Genomic DNA, 14,074 nt, shown 5'->3' with positions numbered 1-14,074 from the left:
ATGCTAACCATGTCATTATTAAATGGTGAGTGAAGCACAGTTTTGGGGGTGTGGCTGAGTTCAGCATCAGCGCTCTCCTCCCCGCAGACCCTGAGGGTGAGGCTCGGGGCCTGGCGGACTACGCGCTGGCGGCCGGCACCACAGCCATGAATGCGCAGCGGCTCCTGCGGGCCCTGAAGCTCCAGCGGCCGGTGCTGCTGGAGGGGTCGCCCGGCGTGGGCAAGACCAGTCTGGTGGCGGCGCTGGCCAAGGCTTCAGGAAACCACCTGGTCAGAATAAACCTCTCGGAGCAGACGGTAAGCCAGCTACATGTGGATCATTCAGCTGGCTTTTTTAGCAAAATGATGGCCCCATCATGAGGGTATATTGTATTACATTATGTTATTGGCAGTTAGCAGACGCTCTTATCCAGAGTGATTTACATGTTACCCATTTATACTGCTGGATACTCACTGAGGCACTTCTGGGTTAAATACCTTGTGGTGGCAGTGCCCCAGCAGGGAATCAAACCAGCAACCTTTTGCTTACGAGCCTTGCTCCTTACCTCTATGCTACACTGCCGCCACATAAAATGTCCTTATTTTTGAGCGTTGAAGTCTCCTTATGTACGCCCCGTGTGTGTGTAATAGGTCAGTTGCTCAGTGTGGTAAGTGATGCATTTTCCAAGGTTCATTTTAAAAACAAGCATTGCGGAGTGGCTGTTTAAGCTCAAGGCTGATGTCATTTCCTCCGTCTGCAGGATGTGACGGACCTGTTTGGGACAGACCTGCCTGTAGAAGGGGGAAAGGGTGGGGAGTTTGCTTGGCGTGACGGCCCCCTTCTGGCTGCATTGAAAGCTGGCCACTGGATTGTCCTGGATGAGGTCAGTATTTGGTATTTTTTGTGTATTTGGCCTCTCTAACAGTGTTGGTGGGTATAGAGTGAGGGTCATCTGTGAGAGTTGAATTCATTTAGCATGGCGGTTGCATGTGTTGGATATACTTCTGCTGTTTAATCCGACATTGTCAGTAGAGAGAGGTCTGTGGTGGGCTTGGGTTCAGTCGATTCACAGAATAGGAAGTCCTTGAAGTACTGGGCTTTTAGGTTTGGGTTTTAGGGTTAAGTGAGGTTAAGGTGACTGTTGCTTTCAGATTTAGGGTTAAATGAGATTGAAGTGACTGCTGTTGTCAGTTTTAGTGTTAAATGAGATTGAGGTGACCTTTGCTTTCAGTTTTAGGGTTAAATGAGATTGAGGTAACCTTTGCTTTCAGTTTTAGGGTTAAATGAGATTGAGGTAACCTTTGCTTTCAGTTTTAGGGTTAAATGAGATTGAGGTAACCGTTGCGTTCAGTTTTAGGGTTAAATGAGATTGAGGTAACCTTTGCTTTCAGTTTTAGGGTTAATCGAGATTGAGGTGGCTGCTCTTCTTTGGTTTCCTCTCACAGCTGAATCTGGCCTCTCAGTCGGTGCTGGAAGGGTTAAACGCCTGCTTTGACCACCGGGCAGAGATCTACATCCCCGAGCTGGGCATGAGCTTCCAGGTGCAGCACGAGAAGACCAAGATCTTCGGCTGCCAGAACCCCTTCACCCAGGGCGGGGGACGCAAGGGGCTCCCCAAATCCTTCCTCAACAGGTTCACTCAGGTGGGGGAAAGGACGTTACACGCTGCTGTTCCAGCTGCAGTTTTTGTTCAGGTTTGTGTCTAGAACCTTGTTTTGATGTCCTTCAGGTGTATGTGGATCAGCTCTCCAGTGACGACATGGAATTCATCGGTGACTCCATCTTCCCAGCTATCGATAACCACATCATCTCTAAAATGGTGCAGTTCAACAACCGGGTAGGTTGGAAAAAAACATTCAAAGTCAGCAGTCTTGTTTCGCCATCTGAGTTCTTAACGTTTTGCCCAATGTTTAGAGGAAAGTGTTGACTGCGTGAGAGCAGTTTGTCTCATCTGCTCCCCCTGCTGGGCAAACCTTGGAAGTGTCTGTGACTGTATGCAGTCTGAATGTGGCTCATTAGTAAGCACAAACAGGAGATTGAGTGCATCAGCTGAGAATACATTCTTGCGATGCCCTGGAAGAATAGTTTGGGATGGGTGTGGGGGGTGTTTCTGTGCCTCTCAAACCCCTCTCTTCACGATAGTAGGACCCTCTGCTCACCTCAGCTGCTGATCCAGTCTGTTTACTTGCTTTCTCTCAGCTTGTACAGGAAGTGATGGTGGAGAGGAGGTGGGGTCAGAGGGGAGGCCCCTGGGAGTTCAACCTGCGCGATATGTTCCGCTGGTGTCAGCTGATGCAGGCCGACCAATCGCCCGGCTTCTACAACCCGGGTCAGCATGTGGGCCTGGTGTACGCCGACCGGATGAGGACGGAGGCCGACAAGGCCCAGGTACCTGCACACCTGTGCCACAACCGTCACCTCTCTCACAGCGGCTTAAAAATACACATCATCAGATACCTTTCGCATTTTGGAGTTTGGGTCCCCTGTACGTTTTCCTCATGGTAAATTGCTGTCTGTCTTCAGGTGCTGGCTGTTTTTAGGAAGGTGTTTGGCGAGGACTTTGAGCCTTATACAGGCTCTCGGCAGTTCCACATCACGCCCCTCAACCTACAGGTGAGTCCGGCTAACGAATAACGCGTCCCAGCACTGTGCAGAGCTGAAGCCTGTGGTGTCACCCTAAATCCCTCCCCCCCTTCTCCTCTCCACTCAGGTGGGGTACTCCGTCCTGCCCCGCAGCGGGGCCCCGCCCGTGGCCCTGGACCCCCCGCTCTCGGTGACCCACCAGGCCCTGCGGCCGCTGGAGTCCCTGATGAAGTGCGTGGAGATGGGCTGGATGGCGGTGCTGGTGGGCCCCACAGCCAGCGCAAAGACCAGCCTGGTGCGCCTCCTCGCCCTGCTGGCCGGGCACCGCCTCAGGGTCATGGCCATGAACAGCGCCATGGATACCACCGAGCTGCTGGGAGGCTTCGAGCAGGTGAGCACGCAGCTCTCTCTGTAACGCTCTCTCTGTCTGTCCCTCTCTCTGTAACTGCAGTGTTGTGTGAAATCCTCGGTTCAAGCCTGGCTCTGGGCCTTGTCTCCTTCCCTCAGGTGGACATCATGCGGCCGTGGCAGCAGGTGCTGGAGAGCGTGGACTACATGGTCGCCATGGTGACGCGGCGGGGCCTGATGTCGCTGGACGGGGCGGTGCAGGACACGGAGTTCCTCCTGCGGAACTGGAGCGTGTTTCGCCGCTGGCTGAAGGAGGAGGGGCTGGAGGGCTCCGAGGGAGGGGTCAGCTTCGAGGCCGTCAGCAAGCTGGAGGTCATCCTCGTCCTGCTGCAGAAGCTCAACACCAAGCTGAAGGTGTTCACAGGTAAACCCAGCACTGAGCCGAAGGTGTTCACAGGTAAACCCAACACCGAGCCGAAGGTGTTCACAGGTAAACCCAACACCGAGCCGAAGGTGTTCACAGGTAAACCCAGCACCGAGCCCAGCACCGAGCCGAAGGTGTTCACAGGTAAACCCAGCACTGAGCCGAAGGTGTTCACAGGTAAACCCAGCACCGAGCCGAAGGTGTTCACAGGTAAACCCAGCACCGAGCCGAAGGTGTTCACAGGTAAACCCAACACCGAGCCGAAGGTGTTCACAGGTAAGCCCAACACCGAGCCGAAGGTGTTCACAGGTAAACCCAACACCAAAATTGAGGTGTATACATGTAAAATCAGCAAGAGGAAAAGGTGTTTGCAGGTAAATTCAGCACAACAACATAGAGACTGACAAATATAAAAAAAAGTAGTATTGGAGTCCCTCATTGAATTAAGGCAACAGGTCTCTAGAGATAATTCTGCCCAGCAGTGTCTCAGATCAGTTGTTTCTTCTTACAGTCTTGAATAAACATCATGGCTGAAATGAAAGCTCTTCATGATGTGTAGCTGAATGTGTAGCCCTATGTGCAGCTGTATCTGTATGTAGGTGAATGTGTATGAATGTGTAGCTGAGTGTGCAGCCGTGGCTGTAGCTGTGTGTAGGTGAATGTGTAGCTGAATGTGTAGCCGTGGCTGTAGCTGTGTGTAGGTGAATGTGTAGCTGAATGTGCAGCCGTGGCTGTAGCTGTGTGTAGGTGAATGTGTATGAATGTGTAGCCGTATCTGTGGCTGTGTGTAGGTGAATGTGTAGCTGAGTGTGCAGCCGTATCTGTGTGTAGGTGAACGTGTAGCTGAATGTGTAGCCGTGGCTGTAGCTGTGTGTAGGTGAATGTGTATGAATGTGTAGCGGAATGTGCAGCCGTGGCTGTAGCTGTGTGTAGGTAAATCTGTAGCTGAATGTGCAGCCGTATCTGTGTGTAGGTGAATGTGTAGCGGAATGTGCAGCCGTATCTGTGTGTAGGTGAATGTGCAGCCGTATCTGTGTGTAGGTGAATGTGTAGCGGAATGTGCAGCCGTATCTGTGTGTAGGTGAATGTGCAGCCGTATCTGTGTGTAGGTGAATGTGCAGCCGTATCTGTGTAGGTGAATGTGTAGCGGAATGTGCAGCCGTATCTGTGTGTAGGTGAATGTGCAGCCGTATCTGTGTGTAGGTGAATGTGTAGCGGAATGTGCAGCCGTATCTGTGTGTAGGTGAATGTGCAGCCGTATCTGTGTGTAGGTGAATGTGTAGCGGAATGTGCAGCCGTATCTGTGTGTAGGTGAATGTGCAGCCGTATCTGTGTGTAGGTGAATGTGCAGCCGTATCTGTGTGTAGGTGAATGTGTAGCGGAATGTGCAGCCGTATCTGTGTGTAGGTGAATGTGCAGCCGTATCTGTGTGTAGGTGAATGTGCAGCCGTATCTGTGTGTAGGTGAATGTGTAGCGGAATGTGCAGCCGTATCTGTGTGTAGGTGAATGTGTAGCTGAATGTGCAGCCGTATCTGTGTGTAGGTGAATGTGCAGCCGTATCTGTGTGTAGGTGAATGTGTAGCTGAATGTGCAGCCGTGGCTGTGGCTAACCGCGGCCTCTCTGCCTGTGTGTCACAGACATGTCTAAGTTGCTGCTGGACTTCACGCTGCTGAAGGACAGGCTGGAGCCGCTGCAGGACGGGTGGAGCCACGGCGGCTTCGAGTGGCTGGACGGCATGCTGGTGCAGGCCCTGCAGGCCGGAGACTGGCTGCTCATGGACAACGCCAACTTCTGCAGGTGGGAGACCAGCGGTGTGCCCCTGTCACAACACCAGTAAACCTCAGGAGTGTCCAATCCTTCCCGAAAGGACTCCTAGTAGTTACTATAAAAGAGAAAAGGAATATGCAGTTTATCATTTTCATGCTTTTCAGATGGGTACAATTAATTATGGCCTGAGTGTTACAGCCATGATGGTTGTTCAGTACAGTACAATCTTGCTGCATTACATTTCAGTTGCTTAGCCAACGCTGTTATCCAGAGCAGGGTTGCACAGCTTACAGTTTTTACTTTACTCAATTTTTACAGCTGGATATTTACTGAGGCGGTTTAGGTTAAGGAACTTTCCCAAGGGAAAGATGGTGGCCCTCTTGGGAATCAGTACAGGAAAACTTTGTGTTATCAGCACTGTTCCTTACCACTATGCTACTCCACTGGTGTACAGAGTGTGTAGGAGTGTAGAAGGTTGATGTTCTGTTTTCTCTCTCTCTCTCTGCCCTGGTCGCTGTGAAGCCCCTCAGTGCTGGACCGTCTGAACGCCCTGCTGGAACCCGGGGGAGCGCTGACCATCAGTGAACGCGGGGTCATCGACGGCACGACCCCGACCATCACCCCACACCCCAACTTCAGGTGCAGCCCCATCTCTTTCGACCATAGCTCCGGTGGGACCTCTGATGTGCAGCAGGGACACTCCCTCACCCCCCCTCTCTGTGCCCCCCCCCTCCCCCAGGCTGTTCCTCACCATGGACCCCGCCCACGGAGAGATCTCCAGAGCCATGAGGAACCGGGGTGTGGAGGTCTACATCCCGGGGGAGCACGAGAGCACCTGCTGGGACGAGCTGGACCTGAAGACCCTGCTGCACACGGCCGGGGTGACAGGGGACTGCGTCTGCGACCTGCTGACCGCCATCCACGAGGACGTCAAAGCCAGCATCTGGGGTGAGAGGTGGGGTGACAGGCAGAGGGAAAGAGGCAGACAGTCGAAAACGAGGAACGAGGGTAAACCGAATGAGGCAGACTGCCAAAAACGAGTCACAAGGGGAAACCAAACAAGGCAGACTGCCTAAAAAGAGTAAGAAAACCAAACCAGCCAAGGCACACCGCCTAAAACAAGTACTAAGGGCAAATCAAGGTACAAAACTAAACCAGAAATGATGAAAGGTCTGCCGCTCATGGCGCCTAACAGCTGTTGTCCCTGTGCACAGATTCTCCGGTCTCCTCTGTCTCCTCCCTGCTCCACATCGCCGCCCTGCTGTCCGGCCAGCTGCAGAGGGGGGTGGACCTGCCCAGCGCTCTTCAGCACGCGTGTGCAGAGGTGTACTGCCTCGGCCAGCGCACCGCCGCCAGCCAGAAGGTACCCGCGCCACAGCGTCACTGATGTCACTGACACACTTCCGAACCTTCCTGCCTGTTACTTTACATTACTGTCATTGAGCAGACGCTCTCATCCAGAGCAACTTACGCAGTGTATCTAATAAAGTAGCATGAAAATGTGCACAGACAGGACACCACTACCCACGGGGGGTGGCTGAGAGGCAGTCTGAAGAGGTGGGTCATCAGTCTGTGGCAAAGATGGCCAGTGTTTCAGCTGCTCTGACCAATCCGGGAAACTTGTTCCACCACATAGGGTGTGACTGAGTTATGATTTGGCACGTAGAACGGATCCAGCACAGCGCTACAGTAACAGCTCATCTCTGCCCTGCCTTTTCAGCACGCCCACGAGATCATCGAGCGGCATCTCTCCTCGCTGGACTCGGGCGAGTGGGGGGGCGGGCTGCTGTGCGCAGGGGTGTGGCCCGACGGGCTCCCCTCCGCCCTGCTCTCCACCGAGGACTCGTGCTTCTCCACCGTGCTGAGGGACGGCCAGATCCTGTCCTTCTGCCTCAACACGCTGAGCCTGCAGGTCCAGAGGTGAGAGGGAGGCCCCGGCCTGGCCCGGCCTGGACGCGCGGACCCGTGCTCACAGCACCCCTCTTTTTTTTGGTGGAGGGGGGACATGACCCACCTGTTTGTTTGTTTGTATCCAGGAGTCGGCCGCTCAGCCTGAGTGACCTGCAGAGGGTGCTGCAGGGCGGGGCGTTGTTGGAGGGTCACCTGTTTGCGGGAGGCGGGGCAGAGGGCGGAGCCAGCGACGCCCTGCGGCTGCTCCCCACGGCGGTGAGGCTGCTGACGGAGAGAGCCTCCCACAGCGACTGGGTCCTCAGGACCAGCTGGCTCTCACACCTGGCCAAGAGCTACAAACACGCCCCAGGTGATCCGAGCGAGGGACCGTCTGCAGAGTCTCCATTTTACCATCCGCTTAAGTTGTGTCTTATGCTCCGTTTTAAATTGTAGCATTTAAGACAGAGTTCTGTAAGGAGGAAAACCCCTGGAAAGCGTTCGGTTGGACGCACCAGGTGTTTCTGAATCAGCCATGTAAGGGTGTTTGGCTTTGTGTGTGTGTGGTACATCCGGTTGCACTGGGATCCCATGTGTTCATTTTCAAATCCTTGTTTACTTTTTCCTGAACACTTAAAATTCATTATAAGTGCCAATTCTTTTGACTTAGAACATGATGTTCATTTATATCAGCTTACAAGTGATACTTGTAAAGTAAATTGAGATATTTTTCAGAAAACAGCCTTTTAGGAGCTCCTTGATGCACATTGAGGTTCATGTTGTCTTTGCCTGTTGTTGAGCTGTATTATGGCTGTGGTCTGAACGTGCAGTATCTGTTCTGAGGTCAGTTTTATCCTCACAGACATGGTGCTGGTGCACCTGGAGGCAGGGAGCAGGGCCCTGAAGGCTGTGTTCAACAGCAAGCTGAGTGGGAAAGGCAAGCAACTGACCGAGCTCCTGCAACCGCACAGCACAGGTAACCACACCCACCTCCGCTGCGAGAGGGGCAGGGTCACCAGGGTCTCTGCCTGCCTGAGATACTGCGAGAGGGGCAGGGTCACCAGGGTCTCTGCCTGCCTGAGATACATAGATCAGATTTGGTGTGAATGAAGGGCTTGTCCTGTTAGTTCAAATCTCACCAATATTCATACATGCTCCGTTGGCAGACGACTACAGGATTCTGGTGGACATGCGCTGGAACAAGCAGTACCTGGACATCCTGGCCAACACCTGTAATTTCGAGGACGAGGAGAGGTACATGGAGTTCATGGAGGCACTAAATGCAGTGGCTAACAGGTACGTGTCTGTGCTGTTCAGAGGATTTCTGCTAAGGGGGCTTTACAGTGGAGGTGGAGTTACCTGAATGTGCCGTCTCCTCCTCACAGAATATCACTGCTGATGGACAGAGAAGAGCAGGCTGTTGTAGGTGGTGCAGCTCTGAAGACGTCGCCACACAACAGCGCCCTGAGGCTGGCCACAGCCTTCTCTAAAGGTGCCCGACCACACAGAGCCAGTAGGGGGCACTAAAGCGGGGAAGACTAATGCAATGTCAGGCTCCTGTGGTTTTTTTTCTGAACTAGTGGTTTCAAAAGGTTGGAATGGTTTCAAGGATGCACATTTTAAACAAGGTTTTGCAGTAAGTTGCACATATGGTTTTAATGATTTCAGAAAGAATACACAGGTATCAGATCTTCACCGTTGTAATTACCTGAATACACCAACCTGAGGGAAGTCCTTATATCTCAATTTAAGGTGAACTTTACTTAAGATGTCTGTTAGGGACCATAGCACTAGGTATTATCAGATTAAAATGGATGGGAAGTTGTTGATCTGTGATATAGTGGTTATAGCTCTTGACTCAGCTACAGCACTCAAAATGCCTAAGTTAACTGGAACTCTTTCAACTTTATTATGAAAAGCTGTATTCATCAAAAATTGATGAGTTAATGTTGGCTGCTCCGTAAAATGGTTCTGAGTTTGATATTGTTTGTGTTTGCGGTTGAAGGGACCTTGGACCTGGGTCACCTGCCCCACCCGGTGCTGGTCCACCTGCGCTCCTTCTTTGAGATGTGGGACTCGTTCGTGCTGCAGGCTGTGCAGACCGGCCAGCCCTACGTCTCCGATTACCTCATGTTCGAGGTCAGCCTCTTTCACGTGTCTGTAATTCCCGGTCTCTTTGTTGGCTCTTTGTCATTCCTTACATGTTTCTGAATGAGTGTGCCCACATGAACTCTGCTCCTGGGGTGGGCTTTGACTGTTGTCTGTGCCTGTGCCTGTGTCTGACGCAGTTCTAGGTGTGGGCACAGGAATACAGGTGTGAGTGTGGGATTGTGTGTGTGTGTACAGGTGTGAGTGTGGGATTGTGTGTGTGTGCGCAGGTGTACAGGTGTGAGTGTGGGATTGCGTGTATGTGTACAGGTGTGAATGTGGGATTGTGTGAATGTGCACAGGTGTACAGGTGTGAGTGTGGGATTGTGTGTGTGTGCACAGGTGTACAGGTATGAGTGTGGGATTGTGTGTCTGTCTCCCCAGGTCCTGCAGCTCCTGCGGTGGCGTGACCGTTTTTGGGACGTGTGTAACTCGCAGGCCCCCGACACCCAGGGCGTCTCCGTTCTCTCCCTGCACTGGCAGTGGGTGCAGAAGCACCTCATCCACAGACTGCCCGAGCTGCTGCTGGGAGACGGCAGCTACGAGTGAGTGACAGACGCCGCAGAGCGACTCTGTTTGGTCTGAGTGCTTTTTATTCGCAGTGACACAGTCCTCACATTGTTTACAGTTATGGTCTTAACACTTGCACTTCTTACCTGATGTCGCATTGGCAAAATGACACAGTTGTGAAAATAGATAACGGGAGTATATCAACACAGAGTATAAGAATTTTTGCAATATTTACAAAAAATGGACCTACAACTGTGATAAATAATGACCATAAAATTAGGTTCCCAACCACATGTTAGAAGTGCCTTTTCAGCAGGATATAAGGACCTTTTGAGTTCAGTATTTCCCTAACTGGAACATACAAGGTGAAGGAGGTGTAATAATGAGAGAGATGAGGGTGCACGCATGAGAGGCAAAGCATAGTGTTCCGTAAAACCTCATGAGCCGTCAGCTCGGGAAAGTAGCCCACGGCGCTTTCATCTGAGTTTCCAGCCTGCTCCTGCTTTGTGCACTCACTGTTAAAAGGTTTCACATCTGATCCCCTGTAGTCCTTTGTCCCTGTGTCACAGAGGTCAGCAGGAGCTCCAGGCCGTGTCCACCGGCATCCAGAGCTCTCTGTCCAGCTCTGCCTTCACATCCTCAGCTCTGAAGACGATACAGAAGACCCTGGGAAAACCGCTTCCTTTCAAGGTAGTGGGATGGCCTCTGCAAAGACACTCTTTGTGCTGTGCTGTCTCTGAAACACAGCGTAGCATAGTGGTTAAGGAGCAGGACTTGTAACTGAAAGGTTGCCGGTTCGATTCCCCACTGGGGCACTGCTGCTGTACCCTTGGGCAAGGTGCTTAACCCACAATTCAGTAAATATCCAGCTGTATAAAATGGATACCATTGTAAACTGTAACCTGTGTAAATCCCTCTGGATAAGATAAGAACATCTGTTAAATCACAGTCATGTAATGTGATCTTATAGCTGTGAATGTCTGTCCTTTTCCAGCTGGAGTCTGTGGCTGAATGCGCCTCTCGCCTGAGGACCCTGAGCGGGGCGCTGGATGTGACGGGCCTGCGGCTCGACAGCACCATGGCCCTGTGGAGGCAGGAGGTGCTCCGCCTTCAGAGCGCGGTTCTGGGGCTGGACACTAAGGAAAGTCTGCTGGAAGCCTGGGGCCTAGTCCTGCAGGCCAACCACCAGCTGGAACCACAGAATACAGGTAGGAGTGTCTTCATACCGGACTATCCAAAACGGCACCTTCAGTTTCAGAGAGCAGCCTCTTGTAGTCAATAAAAGTTTAAGTATGTTGTGGGTGTGGGTAGTAGTGTGGTGTAGTGGTAATGACCAGGGATAATAACCGTCAGGTTGCTTGTTGGATTCGCCATTAAGGCACTATTGTTGTACGCCTGGGCAAGGTACTTAACCCACAATTGCCTCAGTAAATAGCCCACTATGTGAATGGATAAAATTTTTACCTAGTGTATATAATTTGCTGTGGATAAGAGCATCTGCTAAAAGACAGTAATGTAATGTAAATTGAAATTCCGGTTTTCTTCTTTGGACACCAGGCTTGTGTCAGTGGTGTTGTCTCTTAAAGGAAGGCTGCTGTGGCTGCGTTGTGCTCGTTCCCTTCGTAATGCAGCTCTGTGGTGGTTTCAGGTGTTCTGGAGAGGCTTGTGTCCTGTGTGGAGCAGCAGCAGGGTCACATGGCCTCCTGTGGCCTGCTGGAGCCCGGCCCGGGTTCGCTGGGCGAGGGGGACGAGGGGGACCGGGCCGCCCCGGGTCGGGACGTCCTGCAGCAGCTCGGCCGGCGGGTGCAGCTCTGGCCCCTGTTGGAGGAGCTGGCCCTGCTGAACCAGCTGAGGCTCACTGCGGACGTCCTGCAGCTCTCCCTCCCGCATGGGTACGAGGGCCACGCCCGTTCTGAGCTCAGCGATCACGGGGGATTGTTTAACCCAGGCAGTTAGACACAAGTATAGACTGAAGTTATGCTTTCACAATCCTTTCTTTTTGTAAAACAGCAGTGTGGTGTAGTGGTAAGAAGGGCTTGTAACAAAAAGGTTGCTGGTTCGGTTCCACTCAAGAGCGCTGCTGTTGTATCCATGGGCAAGATACTTAACCCAGTAAATATGCCTCAGTAAATATCCAGTTGTATAAATGGATAAAATTGTAACCAATGTAAGTGGCTCTGGATAAGAGCGTTTGATAAATGCCAATAATGTAATGTAATGTAAAAAAAATAACATTGGATCATTTCTGACAGTGCATGTACATATGTGATTAAGTAAGCGTGGAGTGGTCCTGTTTCCCGCAGGGAGAGGCGCTCTGAGGACAGCCTGCGTCGGACACTATCTCAGCACCTCCGGTTCTGCCTGCAGTCCACCCCCATGAACCTCAGACAGCTGCGCGCTCTCTGGTACCTGCTGAGCTGTGAGCGGGTCAGTCACTTACCTCCTCCCTATAAATCCTTTACTGTTTACCAGTGACATATCACTGGGCCAGTTATGTAGTCTAAGTAATTACATATTAGTCTTTTAATACCACTGGAAGCAATTACAGCAGAATTCTGCCAATGAAGCCTAAAGCTGCAGTCCACACCTAGTCTTCCGATGCCACTATGAGTGCAAACAATAGAAATACATGTGTAATGTTATGTTAGCTGTGTCTACATTGTGTGTAATAAAAATTATACAGCTGACACTGAAACCAGTACAGCATAGTATTTAAATAAAAAAGGACGTATAACTGGCTGTGTCTGTCTGTGTGTGCTGACAGTGCTGTAATTTCTCCTCCCAGCCAGCAGAGGAGCTGCCGTTCATCTGGTGTGAGCTGATATCTGAAACCCTGTCAGCATTCTGGAGCAGCAGCGTGACCTCTGACCCTGAGCGCTGGCTGAAGTGGAGGCCCCTGAGTCCTGAGGAGCAGAAGACGCAGCGGTCGCTGCTGGGAGCAGCAGACACGGTGAGTGTGTGAGTGTATAGGTGATACAGGTGCTACTAGCATAAGAGACCCCAGGATCAGGAGTGGATCAGTGTAGGAGTGAGAGCGAGAGGAGTAATATACTCATACTCAGTGTATAACCTCTAGGGTCCCGGCATGGCGAGCGGGTGGTGTGCTCCCGGCGCGTGTGTGTGTGTGTGTGTGTGTGTTTCGAGGAGTCTCATACTCAGCGTGCTCCCTGCAGGGTCCTGGCATGGCGAGCCGGGCGGTGTGGTCCCGGTGTGTGTGTGTGTGTGTGTGTGTTTCGAGGAGTCTCATACTCAGCGTGCTCCCCGCAGGGTCCCGGCATGGTGAGCCGGGCAGTGTGGTCCCGGTGTGTGATGGAGGTTCTGTGCAGCAGTGAGGGAGGGGGGCGCTGGGACCCTGAGGGCGTGGCCCTGCTCTCCTCCTCCCGGGTCACTCTGGGGGAGTGGCGGGAGAGGACGTGCCAGCTGCAGGATGTCAGCGCGTTGCTGTGGGACAACATGGGCCTGCCCGCCCTGGCCGAGTTCAGGTACCCCTCCCACACGAACCCGCTGCTTCCAGGACAGAGAGAGAGATCCCATTCACACATGCATTTACAACACACTCATACAGACATACATACAATACTCACACAGACACACCATGGGTCTGCCATATGATCAAAGACTAACTTGTTGTGGGTTGTGGTATCATGTGTACATTGAGTAAAGCTGAACTGAATGTAACTGTGGTTTTTTGTGAGTCCTTTTTCAGTGAAGGTGTAATCAGATGGTTTGACCATTATGTAATGCTGTGTAATGGCTTCTACTGTTGAATTAAAATACTTGATCTAGCATCAGCTCTGCTCTTAGCCTAACCTTCTTGCATGCATTTCTGAAAGTCGCCCTGGAGTGTGTATTAAATGACTGTGTGTGAATGTGAGTGTCTGTCCCATGTTGCAGGAGCACGGACCACAGGCTGCAGGGGTTGGTACTGCAGAGGCAGCTGCAGGGTCTGTGTGAGCTGCTTCCCCCGGGCCTGCAGGAGAGCTACACCGAGAGCTGCGAGGCCCTCACCGCTGGGGAGGACCCGGCGGCCGCCGCCCTCGAGGTGCAGGCTGCCCTCAGAGACGGCCTGCCCGCCCACCTGCTGCCCGAGGGCTTCGTCACCGCGGCGACCACCTGCCTGCAGCAGTTCGTGCAGAATCGCGGCGGGGAGACGGGGCAGCTCGCCCGCTCGGGCGTGTTCTGGGTCAACATGGGCCTGCTGCAGATCCAGGTGTGGAGCCCGCAGACCATCTTCGACCCGGCGGTGAAGCGGGCCTACAAGCTCACCTACGCCCAGGAGGAGGTGGGTCCCGTCCCAGCTGCAGGACAGCAAGATGAACCGTCTGCCCTTTTCTGCGTTGTTTCAGCTAGGCGTGAGCTACATGCTGTGTGGCGTAGCCTTTTGTCTGTAATATTGGCAGGGCTTTCCGTTTGGATAGGGGGCTGT

The 14,074-nt window shown here is 52.5% G+C and overlaps 1 protein-coding gene across 2 annotated transcripts in view; it reads left to right on the top strand.

The window, feature by feature from the left end:
* The window catches only part of mdn1 (midasin AAA ATPase 1), a 55,902-nt gene that overhangs the window by 21,033 nt on the left and 20,795 nt on the right, over positions 1-14,074 (top strand). For both annotated transcript variants that reach the window (XM_036550046.1, XM_036550045.1), the window contains exons 36-61: positions 88-296; positions 740-862; positions 1,425-1,622; positions 1,709-1,816; positions 2,179-2,367; positions 2,503-2,592; positions 2,690-2,953; positions 3,070-3,334; positions 4,974-5,133; positions 5,626-5,742; positions 5,843-6,051; positions 6,318-6,466; positions 6,824-7,023; positions 7,140-7,363; positions 7,853-7,966; positions 8,157-8,286; positions 8,376-8,482; positions 8,996-9,129; positions 9,523-9,683; positions 10,218-10,338; positions 10,643-10,856; positions 11,297-11,540; positions 11,952-12,075; positions 12,434-12,598; positions 12,916-13,130; positions 13,543-13,930. In XM_036550046.1, the coding sequence (XP_036405939.1) occupies positions 88-296; positions 740-862; positions 1,425-1,622; positions 1,709-1,816; positions 2,179-2,367; positions 2,503-2,592; positions 2,690-2,953; positions 3,070-3,334; positions 4,974-5,133; positions 5,626-5,742; positions 5,843-6,051; positions 6,318-6,466; positions 6,824-7,023; positions 7,140-7,363; positions 7,853-7,966; positions 8,157-8,286; positions 8,376-8,482; positions 8,996-9,129; positions 9,523-9,683; positions 10,218-10,338; positions 10,643-10,856; positions 11,297-11,540; positions 11,952-12,075; positions 12,434-12,598; positions 12,916-13,130; positions 13,543-13,930 (4,622 nt within the window). The remainder of the gene's footprint in view (positions 1-87; positions 297-739; positions 863-1,424; positions 1,623-1,708; positions 1,817-2,178; positions 2,368-2,502; positions 2,593-2,689; positions 2,954-3,069; positions 3,335-4,973; positions 5,134-5,625; positions 5,743-5,842; positions 6,052-6,317; positions 6,467-6,823; positions 7,024-7,139; positions 7,364-7,852; positions 7,967-8,156; positions 8,287-8,375; positions 8,483-8,995; positions 9,130-9,522; positions 9,684-10,217; positions 10,339-10,642; positions 10,857-11,296; positions 11,541-11,951; positions 12,076-12,433; positions 12,599-12,915; positions 13,131-13,542; positions 13,931-14,074) is intronic.

Source organism: Megalops cyprinoides, chromosome 17 (genome assembly GCF_013368585.1).
Source record: "Megalops cyprinoides isolate fMegCyp1 chromosome 17, fMegCyp1.pri, whole genome shotgun sequence".
In the NCBI taxonomy this organism is placed as follows: domain Eukaryota; kingdom Metazoa; phylum Chordata; class Actinopteri; order Elopiformes; family Megalopidae; genus Megalops; species Megalops cyprinoides.
The sequence above is the reverse complement of the archived record's forward strand: the minus strand, read 5'-3'. Positions and strand labels throughout refer to the sequence as shown.